This window comes from Macrosteles quadrilineatus, unplaced genomic scaffold, assembly GCF_028750875.1.
Source record: "Macrosteles quadrilineatus isolate MER2022 unplaced genomic scaffold, UCM_ALF_1.0 Scaffold_2__2_contigs__length_208266976, whole genome shotgun sequence".
Classification (NCBI taxonomy): Eukaryota; Metazoa; Arthropoda; class Insecta; order Hemiptera; family Cicadellidae; genus Macrosteles; species Macrosteles quadrilineatus.
Genome location: NW_026542595.1, coordinates 35,774,234 through 35,791,313, shown reverse-complemented (window position 1 = coordinate 35,791,313; position 17,080 = coordinate 35,774,234). Strand labels below are relative to the sequence as shown.

General features: G+C 32.6%; 2 protein-coding genes across 2 annotated transcripts; both read left to right on the top strand.

Moving 5' to 3' along the window:
* Positions 1-390: 390 nt before the first annotated feature.
* Positions 391-3,915, top strand: LOC128984078 (uncharacterized). The gene is made up of 5 exons (XM_054403362.1): positions 391-504; positions 984-1,120; positions 2,113-2,192; positions 2,553-2,633; positions 3,723-3,915. The coding sequence occupies exons 1-5, from the start codon at positions 391-393 to the stop codon at positions 3,842-3,844; spliced, it is 534 nt and encodes a 177-aa protein (XP_054259337.1). The 3' UTR covers positions 3,845-3,915.
* A 3,475-nt stretch (positions 3,916-7,390) lies between these two features.
* On the top strand, positions 7,391-11,719 carry LOC128988103 (uncharacterized). Its single transcript, XM_054409310.1, has 5 exons — positions 7,391-7,515; positions 8,079-8,215; positions 9,176-9,255; positions 10,840-10,920; positions 11,541-11,719. Exons 1-5 carry the CDS (start codon positions 7,399-7,401, stop codon positions 11,672-11,674), a joined length of 549 nt encoding a protein of 182 aa, XP_054265285.1. The 5' UTR covers positions 7,391-7,398; the 3' UTR covers positions 11,675-11,719.
* The last annotated feature ends 5,361 nt before the right edge of the window (positions 11,720-17,080 follow it).

Here is a 17,080-nt window from a genome sequence, read left to right as displayed (position 1 = left end):
GCACGATAGGAAAATATTAATATGTTCAATACCTTGGTAATAACTGTTTGTATAAACAGTTATATAAAAAAATTATTTAAAACACATTTTAGAGCTGATTTTTTAATTCATTCAACACCTTTGTTGGTTTAAAAGAGGACAGTCATAAAACTAATGTCATTCTGAATGCCTTCACGACCTTAGCCCATGCTTCGTTTAACACGTGTTCGTGTTGAAAGGAGTCCCTTATGAATTTAGCGATAAAACATACTGTTGTAGCATGGCTGTAAAAGATATTATGTTTGTGTCGTATCACTTAACTCCAAAGTCGTGTGCAACGTGACATTGTGTTTTATCGGGCTGCACACGAACTTAAAGCGGATCTATCCTAGGATAATCAGTTTCAAGAGGATGTTAACCACTATCTTCGTCTTCTCCTCCATCGTCGCCTGCTCGGCGAGCATCCCTGACATGGGCCCATGTGATGTCCCCATATGTACGCAGTACGACTTTGACTTTGATATGGTATATACCAAAGTGACTTAAACACTTTTAACTCAACCTTACTTCAATAATTACTTATCTAAGGAAGAATATAAACTGATTATGCATTTTATGTAATCTTTTAAAATATCCATATCGTTTTAACATCAATTGCAACAAATAATTATTGTCTACATCCATAGATTGTCGAAGTGGCAGTTGAGCTTAATTGTCATCACACTTAATACAAACAACAACAATAACAATAACAGATACTCACTTATTTTGAGTGGTGTCGGTAGTAACCATGAGAAACATATAAATATGCCGCTTATAGATCACTGTGTAATATGTTGCCACATTCAGCTAATCCATTACTCCAAATGCAATTGTATCCTATTTTTCAGGTATTTTTAACGCTATTGATGTCTTGTGTGTGAGTATGAATTAATAGTAAAATGTATTACATCTATATGTGTGGTTTACTATAATATTGGAAGTAATGTAAACGTAATGTTTAGTTCCACAGAGAGAACGGGGGCTGCTGGCATGTGGCTTATGGACCTGACACAAGTTTCAACCGAAACCTCAGTTCTATGACCATAAATATCGATCCAATTGGGAACGGCCAATATAGGGACATAATTACATACTTAACGTAAGTATTAACACATACATTATACTTTTGTATTCCGAATGTAAAAATGCTTAACATACTGTTAATAAGCTATTGTACACATGTTTACATATGAAAATAATGGTAACAGCGAATACAACTAACTTGTAACTTTTAGTTTTTTTACCAAACTATTAACTGATTCGTCAAATAGAACATAATACTATCTTACTATTTTATTATACTACTATCTCCTAAAATAAATGTATGGCAATTATTAACGCAAAAAAACAAAACAATTTGTTATTAGAAGAGAAATAGTTTATAAAAATAGAAATAGTTATTTGTGTTTAAATTGTATTAGGAATGGATCCCGATTGTATGGGTTTGTACACACAGATATTTCCTCAGACCACGCGGAATTTCTAATGTTTATCCTTAACGAAAAATTACAGTTCCGGTCTCACTCGATTTTCAATACGATCCTAAACTCAAGCGCAGCTGACCGAAGATCTGATAACATCAGTGATAAAGCTGGGTTTTCCTAGGCGCGGAAGCGGAGAGCGGTGAGAGGAACACGGAGAGCGGAAAAGAGATTAACATGGTGTTCCGCTCCGCTTCTAGGAAAACAGTAACATTAAATTACCTAAGACAAGTGGAGTCCGCTCTCCGCGTTCCTCTCTACGCTCTCCACTTCCGCGCCTAGGAAACCCCGGCTTAACAGTAGAGGAGACGTCGTGACGTAGATCTCCAGTCTGCTACCAACGCAGTGCCGCTCCGGACTAAATCAGTATTTTGATAGCGCTTTTTAAATTTGTGTGTATTCGTACCATTTTAATGTTTTTATGTTCGTGGCATCCTTGTTTTAATTGTGTTTTTCACGAGTTGAAAGCTTTGAAATGTTGTCTTCGCAACGAAACATGTAAGCCGATGAGCAATACCAATCATTGGACTATTTGACAAAGGTTTGTTAAGCCTATCATTGTCTAAATTTATTGTTGTTTAATGTTGTTAATTGTAATCTAAATTTATAGGAAGGACGGAAAGAGCGGTCTGTTGGCGGAAGAGGTTATAACCAACAATGGTCACGGGGTCTGCACCGCTACAACAACAGGTAGGTCTCGGTTGTACTCTAACCAAATAACAATAAATGTTATATTTACAATACACATAATAATTACAGCTATCAACTATGAGGCTGTGACTTGTATTGTATTTATTATCGTAACTAAGGGCTAAAACATATTTATTATAGCCAATTCACACAATATGTTTAAAATAACAATTTAAATAATGCAGATATTTATTCATCATAGTTGCTGTTAAATGTGAATAAGGTAATGATATAATCTGGAATGATACTGATGATTTTAAGGAATTGTAATTTTAGTCAAAGAAGTTAATTTAAAAATGTATTGTAGGCTGTGTTTAAACATTATGTATTGCATTTTAAAGTTTTATTTTAAATTTTTAGACAAAGAAGTATACACAATTAACTTCCTTCATTATGACCCAGGAAAATTTTGCTTTTACTACATCTGCAGTTCAGAAGGAAGTAAGTATATTTAGTATTAATTACAAAAAGTGTAATTTATTATTGGATATATCCAGGACAGGTTTGGATTTGAAATTCGAGTTTAAAATATGTGTATTAGTTGCTTAAAATAAAAAAATGCATTGTCAAAACGTATTATCAGTTCTAATATGTACAGGGTTTTTCCAAAATGCAAAATTAAACGATTGGTACGTCCGCTTCCATGATTTCAAACAGCTGATTATTACATCAATGCAAGGCCCCACCAGAAAAAAAACATCAATGCAATGGGCGCGTTTATAAGTATTTTTTACAAGAAGGTTATGTTATGTATTGTCCCGATTTGAGTACAATTTGAGTGCTTATTTGGGTACAACAAAACCTGTCATAAAATTCAAAGAATATAAACAAAAATCTAAGGTATTTTGGCAACATTTTGTGCATTCTAGCTTGTCAGTAAGTTTCAATGCTTGAAATAACTACAGTTTGTACGGGTTACGCAGGGTTCCGTCTCAAACTCTTGTGTAAAACCGTGGATTGTGACGTGTGATGTTCCCTATTGTACCAGCTTGACTCTGTACAAACTCAGCTTCGATTCTCTGCACAGCGTCTGGTGGAGTCTGAGGACGGCCCGAACTCTTTCTGGCACACAAACATCCAGTTGTCTTAAATTACTTCATACAACGAGCTATGCAGTTCTGATGAGGAGCCTCATTCCTGTATTTGGTCCGAAAGCTCACATCACTAACAATAGCAATAGTACGAGCAAATTCTCAAATATAACACGCATTATCTTGTTTTTTGTAGCTATTTGTTAGCAGGCTTCGTTGTAAGCCTAAGCAGCTATTAAACCTTGTCAAAACAAACTTATAAACACGCCTTTTCCATTGTTGTAACGATCAGTTGTTTGAAATCACGGAAACGGACGTACTAACCGTTTAATTTTGCACCATCATTGTTGAATTACCCTATTATATTACCTATAGATTACCTATAAGTTTATTCCAGTTTAGTATTAGTTCTAGCTGGCGTTTCTTGGCTTTAAGTTTCACTCGCTGAGTTCATTTACAAAACCATATACATGTTACAATATACCTCTGTTATGTTTAGATGACTACAAGATAGACTACAGATACGTCTTGGCCCATAGACTCCTGACAGCAGATGAAAAATCAGCTGTCTACGCTATTGACAAAGAGTATGACTTCCAAGGTGAACTAATACCATTATGAAATATCTAACCAGAAAGATTACATTTAAAAACTACAACATGTATAACTAATAAATTTAATTTATGATAGTGTTTCATAAAGTTATTTTAAATACCGCTACTTAAACGATTGTTTTACACAAGAATATATTATATGGTATGTAATGTTTTGATTTTTAATGCGTGATTGCAAATTTTGTCCAAATTCACTTGGGTAAATATGCGACATGCTGAGCATTGAAATGTTACTAAATAGGACTTAAAAAAATATAGTTATACGTGTTAATGCGTCAAAGACACAGTGTTGCAAAACCCAATAATTTACAATAATAGAAATTTTTGAAGTTTGAAGATTTTTTTTAGTTTAGATTAAAGGTACCAATGTTCTGCCATACGTTGTATTTCTCACGGAGTCGTCCCTGTTAAATGTGTAAAGATAAAATTTATAATGTCTATACAGTGGAATGAGTAAAATTGAACTCTACCATTTAGGAATTAGACTTTATTGAAAAAACAGAAAAATATACAGAATACTGTAAATTTTTCGAATAGATTTTGCTAGGAAATATTACCTTGAACATTAACTGTTTGTCTTGTAAACACGTGCTAAGACCCAAATCATCACTACACCTCCATCTGGAAATGGCCTAATAAGAGTTAGGAAACAAATACAAGTTTATCGATAGACTAATAAGCACATACAGTGGTACTAACGTTGCATTTAGAATCAGGCCATTAACATTTATTTTAAGCAACTGTTCACAAATCTTAAATACTTCCAAAAAAGTAAAGTAGTATAAAGTAAAGCAAGAAGTAAGGAATTTCCCACTGTATTTGGCCATATTTCATACTCGTTGTCAATTTATAAATAATTGTCTTAAGGCTGGAACATGGAAGAATGGACGAAACGGAGGAATGGACTCATAGGCGAATATTCACGTCATTGTACTACTCAAGAAAAATATTCTGAAAACTACAATTTCAAAAGTGTATTCATTACCAAAATAAAGTATGGCGATATCAGATTAAAAAATTCCGATTGCACATTAAATTATATTTTGTCCACAACTGAGTAACTAAAATATTATTAAAAGAGCATTTTAATAAAATAATAAATAGATCAGTAGTAATCAGTTTTAAGTTTACTTGAAGTATCCAGGAAATCCCCATGTAGGTTATCAGATTACACAGGTTTCACGGTACCGTTCTTTGCTAACACATCCACGTTTAGTCGAGCGTCTTATGCATTTATATTGGAGAACACAGTGTTGTTAAAATTGCGCCAATGGAGTATTATGGAGGAAACCTAGTTCATGATAATAGTTTTAATAGATTTTCACAAGTATTTAAATAATACTGTTTACCACAAAACATTTTTATCGAACCTATTGACCTGAAAGAGTATTATCTGAACCTAGTAAGACAACTTTTGATGTGACATAAATCTTATGGGTTTAAAAATGTTATAGTGCCTAAAAACATAAAATGTTTACTCCACTACTAAATTCCCATAATTCTAAAAAAAATCGAGTACCAATAAGCATTTTGCTTGGTTTAAATTTATTTTCTTCCAGTTGACGTTTTCCACTTACTTATTTTAAAGGTAATGAGATGGTCAGTTTGGGGAAGTTATAACAGAAATTGTCTTCTAGTAGTCAGGTAGCCTGGTTTCTTCATGCTACCAGTTATAAGTTTCTCTTAAAACTCTGGAAAGATTGGGTCAGAAAGAAAGCCATGTATAATTATTTCTTTATCTGTGTAATAACCTTGCAGTAGCCTACTCAAAGAAATATTTTTTTCTACAAATTCTTTGTCTCATGATATTAACATTTCTCATAATCCAACCGATAGTTTTACTTTGATATTAACCATAACTCATTAATGATTTAAACTAACTTTTTATGTGTTGATCCCATATGCTTCGTGACTTGAAGAGCCACTTTAAGTTAAGCCTACTTACCTAAATATATACAGTATACAAAGCTGCCCTTATTTCGTAATAGAGGTAGATACCAGTTAGGAAATTTATGGCCTTGTACACTCCATGAATATGTATTCTATAACAAAATCATATAACACAGTTTTATAAAAATACCCCCGCCGCAGCAAACCTGCCGACTAAGCGAATTTCCAGTTGCCTGAGTTGATTTTCAATTAAATGTATTTAATTAACATTAATTTTTATGAGTACATAGTCTTGCTCCTACAGGGAGGGTAAAAAAGTGTTTCTTTTTAGAGAAATATTAATAACTTTGTATAAAATAAATAAATTTACCAAGTTTGATCAAAATATATCCATAAACAAGCAGACTACAACATTTTACAATATTCCCCATAAGAATAACATGGGAATTTTAAAATAACAATTATTTGAATTTTCTCCGTAACTAATAATAGTACAAAAAAAACTTTGATATACTAAATTATTTGTTTTTTTTTAACTCTTTAAGAAGGTCTGAAGAGAAATTAGGAAATTTTGCGTTTGGAGGGTCAAAAATTAGAAAAACCAATTTTGACCCCATAAAACCCCCCGTAAAACCCCGTTCACATGGTCCGATCATGCTGGTTCGCGAACTCATTCAAGTTTATCCCGCCATACACCTTCAAACCAAATTTCATCAAAATCGGATAAAAATTACTCAAGTTATCGTGTTCACGGACACATATATATATAAATATATATATATATATATATATATATTATATATAATATATATATATATATTTTATATATATATATATATATACATATATAAAAATTTGAACGAATGGTGTTTCTGGCCTCTGGGGACATCAAAATGAAAAAGTAAATCGGTCCCGGGCCTAGGTCTTACCATGCCACCTACGGTAATAGCTACTTCCCTATAGGGAAATTCGCTAAAAGCACCAAAATATTTTCTCATTTGTTAACAAAACTACAAAGCTGAATTTTGTACCTTAAGCTGATATTTGTATGACCATCTAAAGATGTTTCGTAGATTTGTTAAGATGGTTCTAAAAGGGTGTTTGGTTTTATAAAAATATAATAGGGGTCTTTTTTAATACCAATATGTGGTTTTAAATAAGGCCTCCCCCAAAACATTTTTCTGTAATCTATAATTAGCGTTCTTTCAAGTGACCCACTGATTTTACAGATGGTAAAATTTGCTAAATTTTTCTCAGAAAAAAGTTTTAAAACTCGTGTGAAAACTATTCTTAAATAACTGTTCTTAAATTTGTTCGATAGGTAATATCTTTTGAACGAGAAACGTGATAAGCGTTTCAACACGGTTGCCCAATCAAGTATATATATGAAGCCGAGAAATTGTTTCAATAGTTTACCTTGATGAAATGAAAATGAAAGTTTCATTTGTACAAGAATGTTATTCACAAAAATGTCAAAGGCCAAGCCACAATGTGACATGCGGTGTTTGCTAACACTACGCTCTCTTTCTGCAGACACCGGTTCAATGTTGTGCAATCAACCAAGTATTGTTGTAACGCTTGTTTCCATAATTTTAATGGGCGAGTCGTGTTTCATTGTTCTACATACGTACTTAACCCCCATTATTGTCAAAGTAAGTTTAGTTTTCCAAGATGATGTCCACCGCTCTCTTCGTTGCCGCTACCATCGTCGTCTGCTCGGCGGACATCCCTACCATGGGACCATGTGATGTCAACGTACAGACCCAGACTGACTTTGACTTTGACAAGGTAGGGCCTATATAAATGTGGCTTTTATGAAATGACATCGAAAGCTTGTGCTGACCTTTATAGGGACACTACTATTTCATCATTACAGTTTGGGAAACATTTTGGGTTTTTAAAATAAACATTAATACAAATAAAATAGTGGAACATACAAGCATAGACAAGTGTATATTTTGTACACACATTTTTCATGCACTGAAAAAAAAAACAGAAACATTATCATGTTACTGTAACATTTCTTTGATAAGTGGTATGCCTTCATATTGGAGTAAAACACGTGTAAGCTTAGTAAAAAAAACAAAAGATGGAAGGGACACTCTTTATTGTTCAAAGATCAATGTATAAATCAACTGATTACGTCAATATAAACTCAATTCTAAAATAGGATTTAATGATGTAATCATTTATGTAATAATTTTAAACGTTAAAATTATAATGTGCGTATGCTAATTTAAATTGCAAATTATCATACTTCAATCAACAGCTTATCAGAAAATAAATTGAGTAACAATAGAATTAACTAACCCAATTAATTAGCATGTCCTCTGTTTCGCCGTCGTGTTCAGTTCCACACAGAGAACGGCGGCAGCTGGAAGACAGTTTACGGACCTGACACAAGTTTCAATGAAAACCTCAGCTCTCTGTCTATAAAGATCACTCCTACCGGGAATCACCAATATAGAGATCTTATTACATACTCAACGTAAGTATCAAACTAATTAGTTGATCAATTTATCGATGTACTTAAAAATGTAATATGTGGCCTGGTGGGTGGATATTTGTCATTTACTACCAATAAACATATCTTTGTCATACTACATTCATATTCAATTCAAATAAAAGTATCAACAACGTTTATTGTTGTGTCTTATTGTTTAAGATACAAATGGAAGGAAGGTAGATGAAAATTAGGGGTACCGGAGTTTTGCCAACGGGTGTCAGGTAGATGGGGGGCCTTCGGCCACCTCTTGGTGCGGAGATTTGCCAACGGTGGTGGTGGGAGAAAGAGTGTGAGGGAGGGAGGGAGAGCGATTGTCAGGGTTGTCTACGCTTGGCAGTTATGCGCTTGTCGCAGTGGGTTAGGTTAGGTTAGGTTAGGTTAAAAATTCAATACATTTCTTTTCACAGTCAGAGGTGCATAACTGCATTACTTTGAACACAGTCAGCATCCTGCCTGGTTTGTCCACTCCTAGCGGAAGCCACCCTCACGGTGACGTGTAATCGCTCTCTCTCCCCCTCCCCCTCTCGCGCAACCCTCAACCGTTGGCAAAACTCCGCAGTATGAGGAATTCACGGATGGGGACCCTTTCTACCTGATACCCGTTGGCAAAACTCCTACACTCGAAAATTAGCGAATATTAAAGTCTACATTCTAGGATCTTACGCTATTTTGATTAGTTGTTATTTCATTTGTGAAACATTGCGGATCGGTTTTCTACGATTTACGTTATCTATTATTTACGTTGCATTCTTGAATCACTCAAATACGTACACGCAAACTGTTTTTTTTTTTGCATGAGAACAAAATAAATATAAATATTTTTAATGCATTTTCAAATCATTAAGTTAGTTAAACAAACATTTTCGTAACCCTTTTTTACTGCAGTGGCCATCGTTTAATTTAGCTCACAGCTAAAATTAATGTTAGCTTTTTTACTCGTAGGAAAGACGGAAAGAGTGGCCTTTTGGCTGATGAAGTGATATCCAACAATGGGAACGGAGTCTGCACTGCAACAACTACTGGTATGTTTGGCCACACACGCAAACACAAATTACATTCATACAATTTGTATATATACGGAGTGTCGAAACACTGTGGGGACATAATTTACGTAGTGTAGTTCTTGTGTCAAAAGAAAGGGAAAATCGAGTATAACATTTTTTTCCAAAATTTCTTCGTTAACTAGATATCCGACATTTATATTGATGGCATAAACATTGTTATATTTGAAACTTTTTAGCCGTATGTTGAGGTAAAAGAGACGTTTTTTTAGAAAAAAACATCCTGATTCAACTTAAAATTTCAAAATGGCAGCCGTTTTAGTATTTAAAACTTACACTACTCAAATATAGCTGCTTTTATGAAAAAATGCTAGAAACACTTTTCTTTAGTATATCTATTCCCTATCTAACAACACCAAGTTTAAAAATATTGAATTAAAAATATGTGTAAGATCATGATTTGTAGGTGTAAAAAGAGGCAAACCTGACTAGCTTAGCCTCATTCTATCCCATTTTCTAACTAAAAATCGTGATATTTCAGGCATTTGTTATTTAATCTTATTTAACTTGGTATTATTGGATTGGGAATTTAAGATGCTAAAGAAAAGTGTCCTTAAATCTGCTAATACAACCAGCCATATTTTTGTAATTTAAGTTAAAACATTTAAAATGGCCGCCATTTTTTCAATTTTTAGTTTAATAAAGATAACATTTTTTCTAACATGAGTCTCTTCTACCTCAGCATACATACCACGTTTCATAAAAATTTGCAAAAAATTGTTAAAGATAAAAATGTTTATGAAGAAAAATACAAAAAGACGGATATCTGTTTAACAAAACAATATTGGAAAGAAATATTCTTTATTTTCTCTTTATTTAGACCCAAGGAATCACTAGGTAAAATATTTCCCCACCTTTTTTGAACACCCAGTGTATAGATATGTACGATACCAGGTAAAAAAAATGAACAAGTAATAGCTGAAATATTACGATTTTTAGGTTGTAAAATGGGGTAGAATAATGTAGAAACTAGTCAGGTTTGCCCCATTTTACAACAGAAAATCTTAATATTTCAGCTATTTCTTATTCGATCTTTTTGAACTTGTTATCGTTTGATAGATATTTAAAAATGCTAAATAAAAGTGTTCTTGGCACTATTTCTTAAGATCCGCCATTTTTTTTTTGTAATTTAAATATAAAAATTTTTAATGGCCACTATTTTGAAATTAAGTTTGAAACAAGATGAATGTTTTTCTAACATGGGTCTCTTCTACCTTAACATACATACCAAGTTTCATAAAGATCGGCTAAAATATTAAAATAGAAAAATGTTTATGTAAATAACGCTACCGATACAGTCTGCAAGTTTGCAACCCAACAGTATAGTTGCCATTTCAACAGCGCAGTTCATCTTTCACCTGTACCGACTCATCCCATGCCCAAGTACTCATCATGCTTGATACATACTTAGTCCTCAAACACGTACAGTACATAAAACCCTCTACATTGTCCTACAACACCCATGTGGATGAGAAAATTCTAAGCTAAAATCTATAAACCGCTTGTTAGTTTGCACAACTAGTACATTACATTGTTTTGTTCCAGACAACGATGTATTCAAGATCAACGTACTTAAATATGTACCAGGAAGATATAACTTCTATTACATCTGCAGCAACCAAGGGAGTGAGTATATATCAAGTATATAATTTGTGTTAAAGTGATTTATTTTTTATTTTGACGCAATGATGGATTTTGATTGCTTCCCTAGCCCTGTAGACCTAGGACTTTTGAGTAACTATCAGATGGATAACTGGGGTAAATTAGGCTCTATTTACATACGAGGATGTTGTCAACTTAGCCTTGGCTGGTGGCACAATTTAGTAATAAAGCGTTTGGATTTACATCCTTAGTTATAATGATTCAGCGTATCCTGTGGTGAAAGTGTGTAATGCTCAGCTTGGACGCACGTAAGACCTGACTCAGGTAGTCTACTGATTAGTTGAAAGCTCATAACCGATTGTGATGTGCTACAGAAAACGTACCGCCTTTCGAATGGATGGCGGTTCGTTCACATAAATACTGTACCACATAATTAGCCCAAAAGGTGTATTGGATTGACTAAAATGGACGGAACAGCTCATCTGCTGTAAAACTATAACCCAACCGAAGGACTTTTTTGCAGTAATACTTTATTTTAAACATCACAGGCCTTGATAACAAATAAAAGTGTCTATTCAATTTTTATCCTACATCTTCATCTCCATACTATTTACTTATCATATGTATGTTCTTATCATGTGTAGGTGACCAGACGACAGATTACAGATACGTGTTGGCTCATGGAACACTGACAGCAGCTGAAAAAACAGCCATCTTCGCTATTGACAAGCGCTACGGCTTCCAAGGCAAACTGATACCTATTGGTGGAAGCAAGTAAACACATTTAAGAATAATTTTTATCAAAGAATAAACTAAAACTTTGAACTGCTGTTGTAAATTTAAATATTTAACCAATACAAATTCTGATGAGAAAAAATCATAGCATATCCATCTAAGAGAGGTTTCAGTCACAACACTGTGCCGTGCGCGTCACTTTTATATACAGTATACATAGTATATATAGTATACTGTATATACTCAGCGCGCGAGCAACAACTTACTGGCCGAAGCGTATCAGCTGTCAATGGCAATAGAGGAAAAAAACGACGAGCATACGAGAAATCTCTCTCGTTCGTTTTCGTCTCTTGAACATCACGCTTGAATCCTTGCTGACATCTCCAAATTAAAACATAAGTATTAGAATCTAAGTGCATTAATTATCAGGGATCCCAAATTCAATCATGAGATAGTTTGAGTTCAGTTAGGGGTTGCCGGGGAGAAATCAGGGGGCTTTAGGATGTAGGTTTTCTAACTTAAAATGTCGGACTTCTCCTTTAGAGAAGCCGACATCACCTTGTCTAAACTCTAGATTCACATGGTTCTAAATTGTTAAATAATTATGTGTTGTCAATTCGATTAATTAATTGCAAAATTTCCTTACTTCTATCAGTTTCCATTTTACACTGTTAGTTCATTAATTATAAATCTTGTAAATGCAATTGTTACATATTCAGGTAGTGGGTGAGTTATAAGATTTACCTGGTATAAATTACTAAAATCATAGCTCATCAAAAGCTGGCTTAAGGTGTTAACGGCAATGGGCACGATCAACCTCAGGGTAAAATCCTTCTTTTAAAATAGACAGTTAACAGTCCTTCTTAATTTCTCAACCTCATAGTTATTATTAATATATATTTCCTTGTCACAATCCTCACGCATCCATACCACTCTTCCCTTAACTTATTCCACAGACATGCTGAACCAATTCAAGTAGTATCACCCAGTCACACAGATTCTCTACATAAATGTTACAACACATAGCAATAAAAACTGTAAACACTACTTAATAGACTTAACTCAGATAAAGACTTTAGTTAACAATTTAAATATACAGTAGTACATTTTCGTAATAAACTTAAAAAATGCTTCAAACAATAAAGAGTAATTCACATACAAATATTGCATTGTCTTATGCATGGACGACACGAGTATTTTATTTTGAAACTCTGAGGTCATGTTAACAAGCGATGTTTCCCAAGTAGCCTGGTAAATTGTTACATATAGATGTAAAACACACAGTGTGGGATGGTTATTTAATCATAAATCCTTTAAAATTCATTTTATATTGTAAACCAGATTACGTGGTTTCCAATAATTTACATTTATATTTCAAACTATTTAAGCTAAACAAATGTATACATCCAAAATGCTATATGTTGAAATTCTTATTTTTTTGTAATACACAGAGAAGTAATAACACTATTACTAATTCAAATGGAACAGCCTTTGACAATCCCAAAATAAATACACAGAATCATCAAAATAATAAGGGTCACGAAAAAACTTGAAACCAATATTGGTTTAAAGTTGTTTCGTGGAAACCAATGTAAACAAAAGAGGGGAATGTTTGTACAAAATAACTTATCAGCTGGTCGTGAATTAGATTACAAAACTAAAATGAAGAGCGACCAGTCAGCTGGCATTGTGACGTCACTCTCAAGTGTTCCTCAGTCTACAATATGTCAACCAATCTCTAGGGGTCAATTTGTGTGTAGCCTACGTCAATAATAGTAAATACCACCAATTGTGGAGCACGAAATCTGTGTTTCTATGTGTATGTGTATATATTTTGGTGCAGTAAGAAAAATCTTGGTTTTAGATTTTTTTTATTCATGTTGGTAATTATTTGATTATCATTGTTTAATGTTATTAATTTATAATGGCAACGTAACCGAAATGAGCTGTCAAAGATTTTAACGTGGGAAATATGCCACAATTGCATATGACATCTTCTATATACACTACGTGAATTTTTTCATATAGGTTTACATGTTTGATTATTATACAATATTATAAACCAAGACATTTCTAGCAAACGAAAAACAAGCAAGAAGTCTAACCTCATTGAATGAAGAGATTGATCGCAATAAGCCAATTTATTAAAACGTTTATATTAGCTCGCTTTCTTGTCCGGTACAAATGTTGCAATCAATTTTATACTAAATTCACGATGAGCTAGAGACTTGAAACCTGAAACATAGCTCACAAATGGATGACAATGCAATATTATATAATTTAATTTTCATAGTTCCCCTGGGCTACGACCCATGGGCTTGTTTTTTATTACCTCGCTTTCTTACAAATTTTGATATCAATTTTAAACGAAGTTCCCGATGAGCTAGAGACTTAAAACATGAAACATAGCTCACCAATGGATGACAATGCAATATTATATAATTTAATTTTCATATTTTCCTTAGGCTACGCCCCATGGTCTTCCAAATTTTCCAGGTTACATTTTGAAAAAATGTAGATATATCAATTAATTAAAGTCAGCAGTAAATACTTCAATTTGACAGTTCAAAGAGAAGAGTTTAAGAGGTACGGGTTCTGCTCCCGAGATATTCTAAATATAAAACAAGTATTTCAAAGTAAAGATAAAACATATTACAGATAAAAGGTTTTGGTTATGTATTAACTGGCCATATTAAATAGATTTAACATATTTAAATTTACACATTAAAGACTAAAAAGTAGAAAGTAATTTATAAATAAAAATACTTTTTTAAGTGCCACGTATTTAAACGCACTAAAAAGTATAAAATAATTTATAAATATGTTGAAAAAATAAATACTTGTAAGATTTCAAACGAAAAACGTGGGGCGCATGCAATAGATCTTAATAGTTCAATAGGTGAAGATAATTGTAAATTACCATGCGCCCCAAGTTTTGCGTTTTAAATCTACAAGTATTTATTCTTTCAACATATTTATAAATTAGTTTTTACTTTTCAGTGCATTCAAAAACGTTGCATTAAAAAAAAATATTTTATTGAATTTAATTGATTATTATTTAAAAATTTTCCAATAACCCTAACGTGTTTTAAAGCTGAAAGGAACTAAATAAGAAATATGGTTTGTGAAATAATAAAATTAGTATGCATGATAAATAATAAACTATGAATATTATTCATTAACGTTTCTAAACTTTAGTAGAACCACCAACCACTTGTAATTAAACTCTTACAATGTATAAATATTTATTTAAAAATGTTCTAAGATCTGATGAACTTTATAGATATAAGAGAATCCTAATTAAACAACAATATTAAATGAATCAAACTCACGATAGTTTAGGTGTAGTAAAGTTTTGACAAGAGTGCCTAAACACAGGCGCAGCTATAACTCACAAGTGGAGTTGAGCGAACACCACTACCCAATATTGTTTCTGTTATTTACAGCATCTGGTTATGTTTATTCAGAACAAACGAGGCCACCAAACATTGTTCCTCTCACCTTTTATCCTCAAAATGCTTATATAATGTAAATGTATGATATCGGTAAAATGTATGATATACAATTTAAAACCGATTTCACCATTATAAATCCATTAGTAAAAACGGACATTATCGAATGGCTTGTATAACACTCCACTCGTTAATTTTAAGTGTACGATAGGACGTTAAAATTTTCAATCTGGGAGCTGAAACTCTCATAAACAGAAATTAGCATGAGTGTGTAGGAAAGAAAATATTGTCACCCTTGCTCAAAAACCATATCCTCAAATTTTAAGATATTTCCATCCATCAATTGTTGGCCAGATTTTGGTAGACAGTTACTTTAATTTACGAAAATTAGCTTACGTCGTTCAAACAGTGTTTACTTCTTAAGTGAAATCTTTTGGAAAGCTGCAATTATGCTTGGCAGTAAGAATCAATTGATCATACTAAATAAAATATCCCAAGATTACAAAATCGGGTATTCAGGCCTTGTGCATGTATTTAAATTGTGTAACTAACCATTAGTTTAGAGTTTGACTTGGTTAACAAATAATAAGTGATATGACTTATTATTTATTGAGACAGGCAAAGTTAGGGACACATGGCGCCTACTTACACTTAAACTGTAAACCTATTGTGTATGCCTCTGACAAGGCCATCTTATGCATTTTAAACAGCTGATTATCGTCGACTAGACGTATTGATTTTGTTGACGACAAACAAATGTTCGATACCGATTCACATCGCGTCCATCTATGTTAGTGTAATGTCATATATTAAGGTCATATATTCTGGCATGGGGCCAAATTAGTCTAATTAGTTTGTAGTATGAATGTTAATTCCTTTTTGTGAGGAACATATGAAAATCTACGTAAATGTGTAGCAATTTTAGAAGGTAATATGGTACTAACACTACTTTAGCTAAGACTGGAATCAGGTAGGCCTCTGTATATTAGGTAAAAAAGGTAGATCATATTAATTGTCTAAACTTTAAACATTTATTTATTATGTGTAGTTCCATGAAGACTGCAGTTTCAATAATTAGTTCATTTTATATAGGTTAATTAACACATATTGCTTTATGAATAATAGTTATTCTGTATTTTAAAAAGCTAATTGGCGTTAAATTGATCATATTGGAAACTAAAAAAATTAAATTAAACTGGGTATTTTAACGTAAAAGCTAGGTATGGATTTAAATCATCATTTTGGTCCATAGCTAAATAAGAACATATACTGTAAGCGAACTAAAAAATGTATAAATAATTCTTCAAAAGGCTTAATTTTTAATAACAAAAATTTCCTGTTGAGTGCTTAAAAAACTACGTGTTTTTAAATAATTTATCTAAATTACCTTCTGTAGTTAGAAGCCTTTGAATTCTTACGGGCCTATACCCTCATGTTAGTTCAAAATAAAATGGTGTTAGACTAACAAGCATTATATTTCTGATACGAAAGTATACTATGTTGTAGTTAGTATTATTGTAGAAACTTAAAATCAATATGTCTAAGAATATATCTATTCTTTATTCATATGATGTTGAACTATGAATATAATACTTATGCCATTTATTTAACTTATACTAAACAAACACTCATCTCTTACGGTTACATTGCTGATTTTTTTGACTAGACATTGGCCAAACAGATTTATCATTTAGTAGGTGTTGACAAAACAAAATCACCAAATTGTATGTTAATAATTTAACTACATTACTCTATTTCTTGATACCAAATAAAAAGAGACTGAGCTTATAAAATGTATAGCTTTAAGTTACTTTCACTAAATTAATATTAAGCTACTACAACAGAAGCCAAATATCATAAGTACACCTTGTTGCGTTATAAGTGTTACGTTTATAAGCGACTATTTACTATAATAACTGGCCAAACTAAAACTTTCATATTGAAACCAGTATATCGTTGATCTAGAATAGTTTACTATTCCATGTCAAAACCCCTCT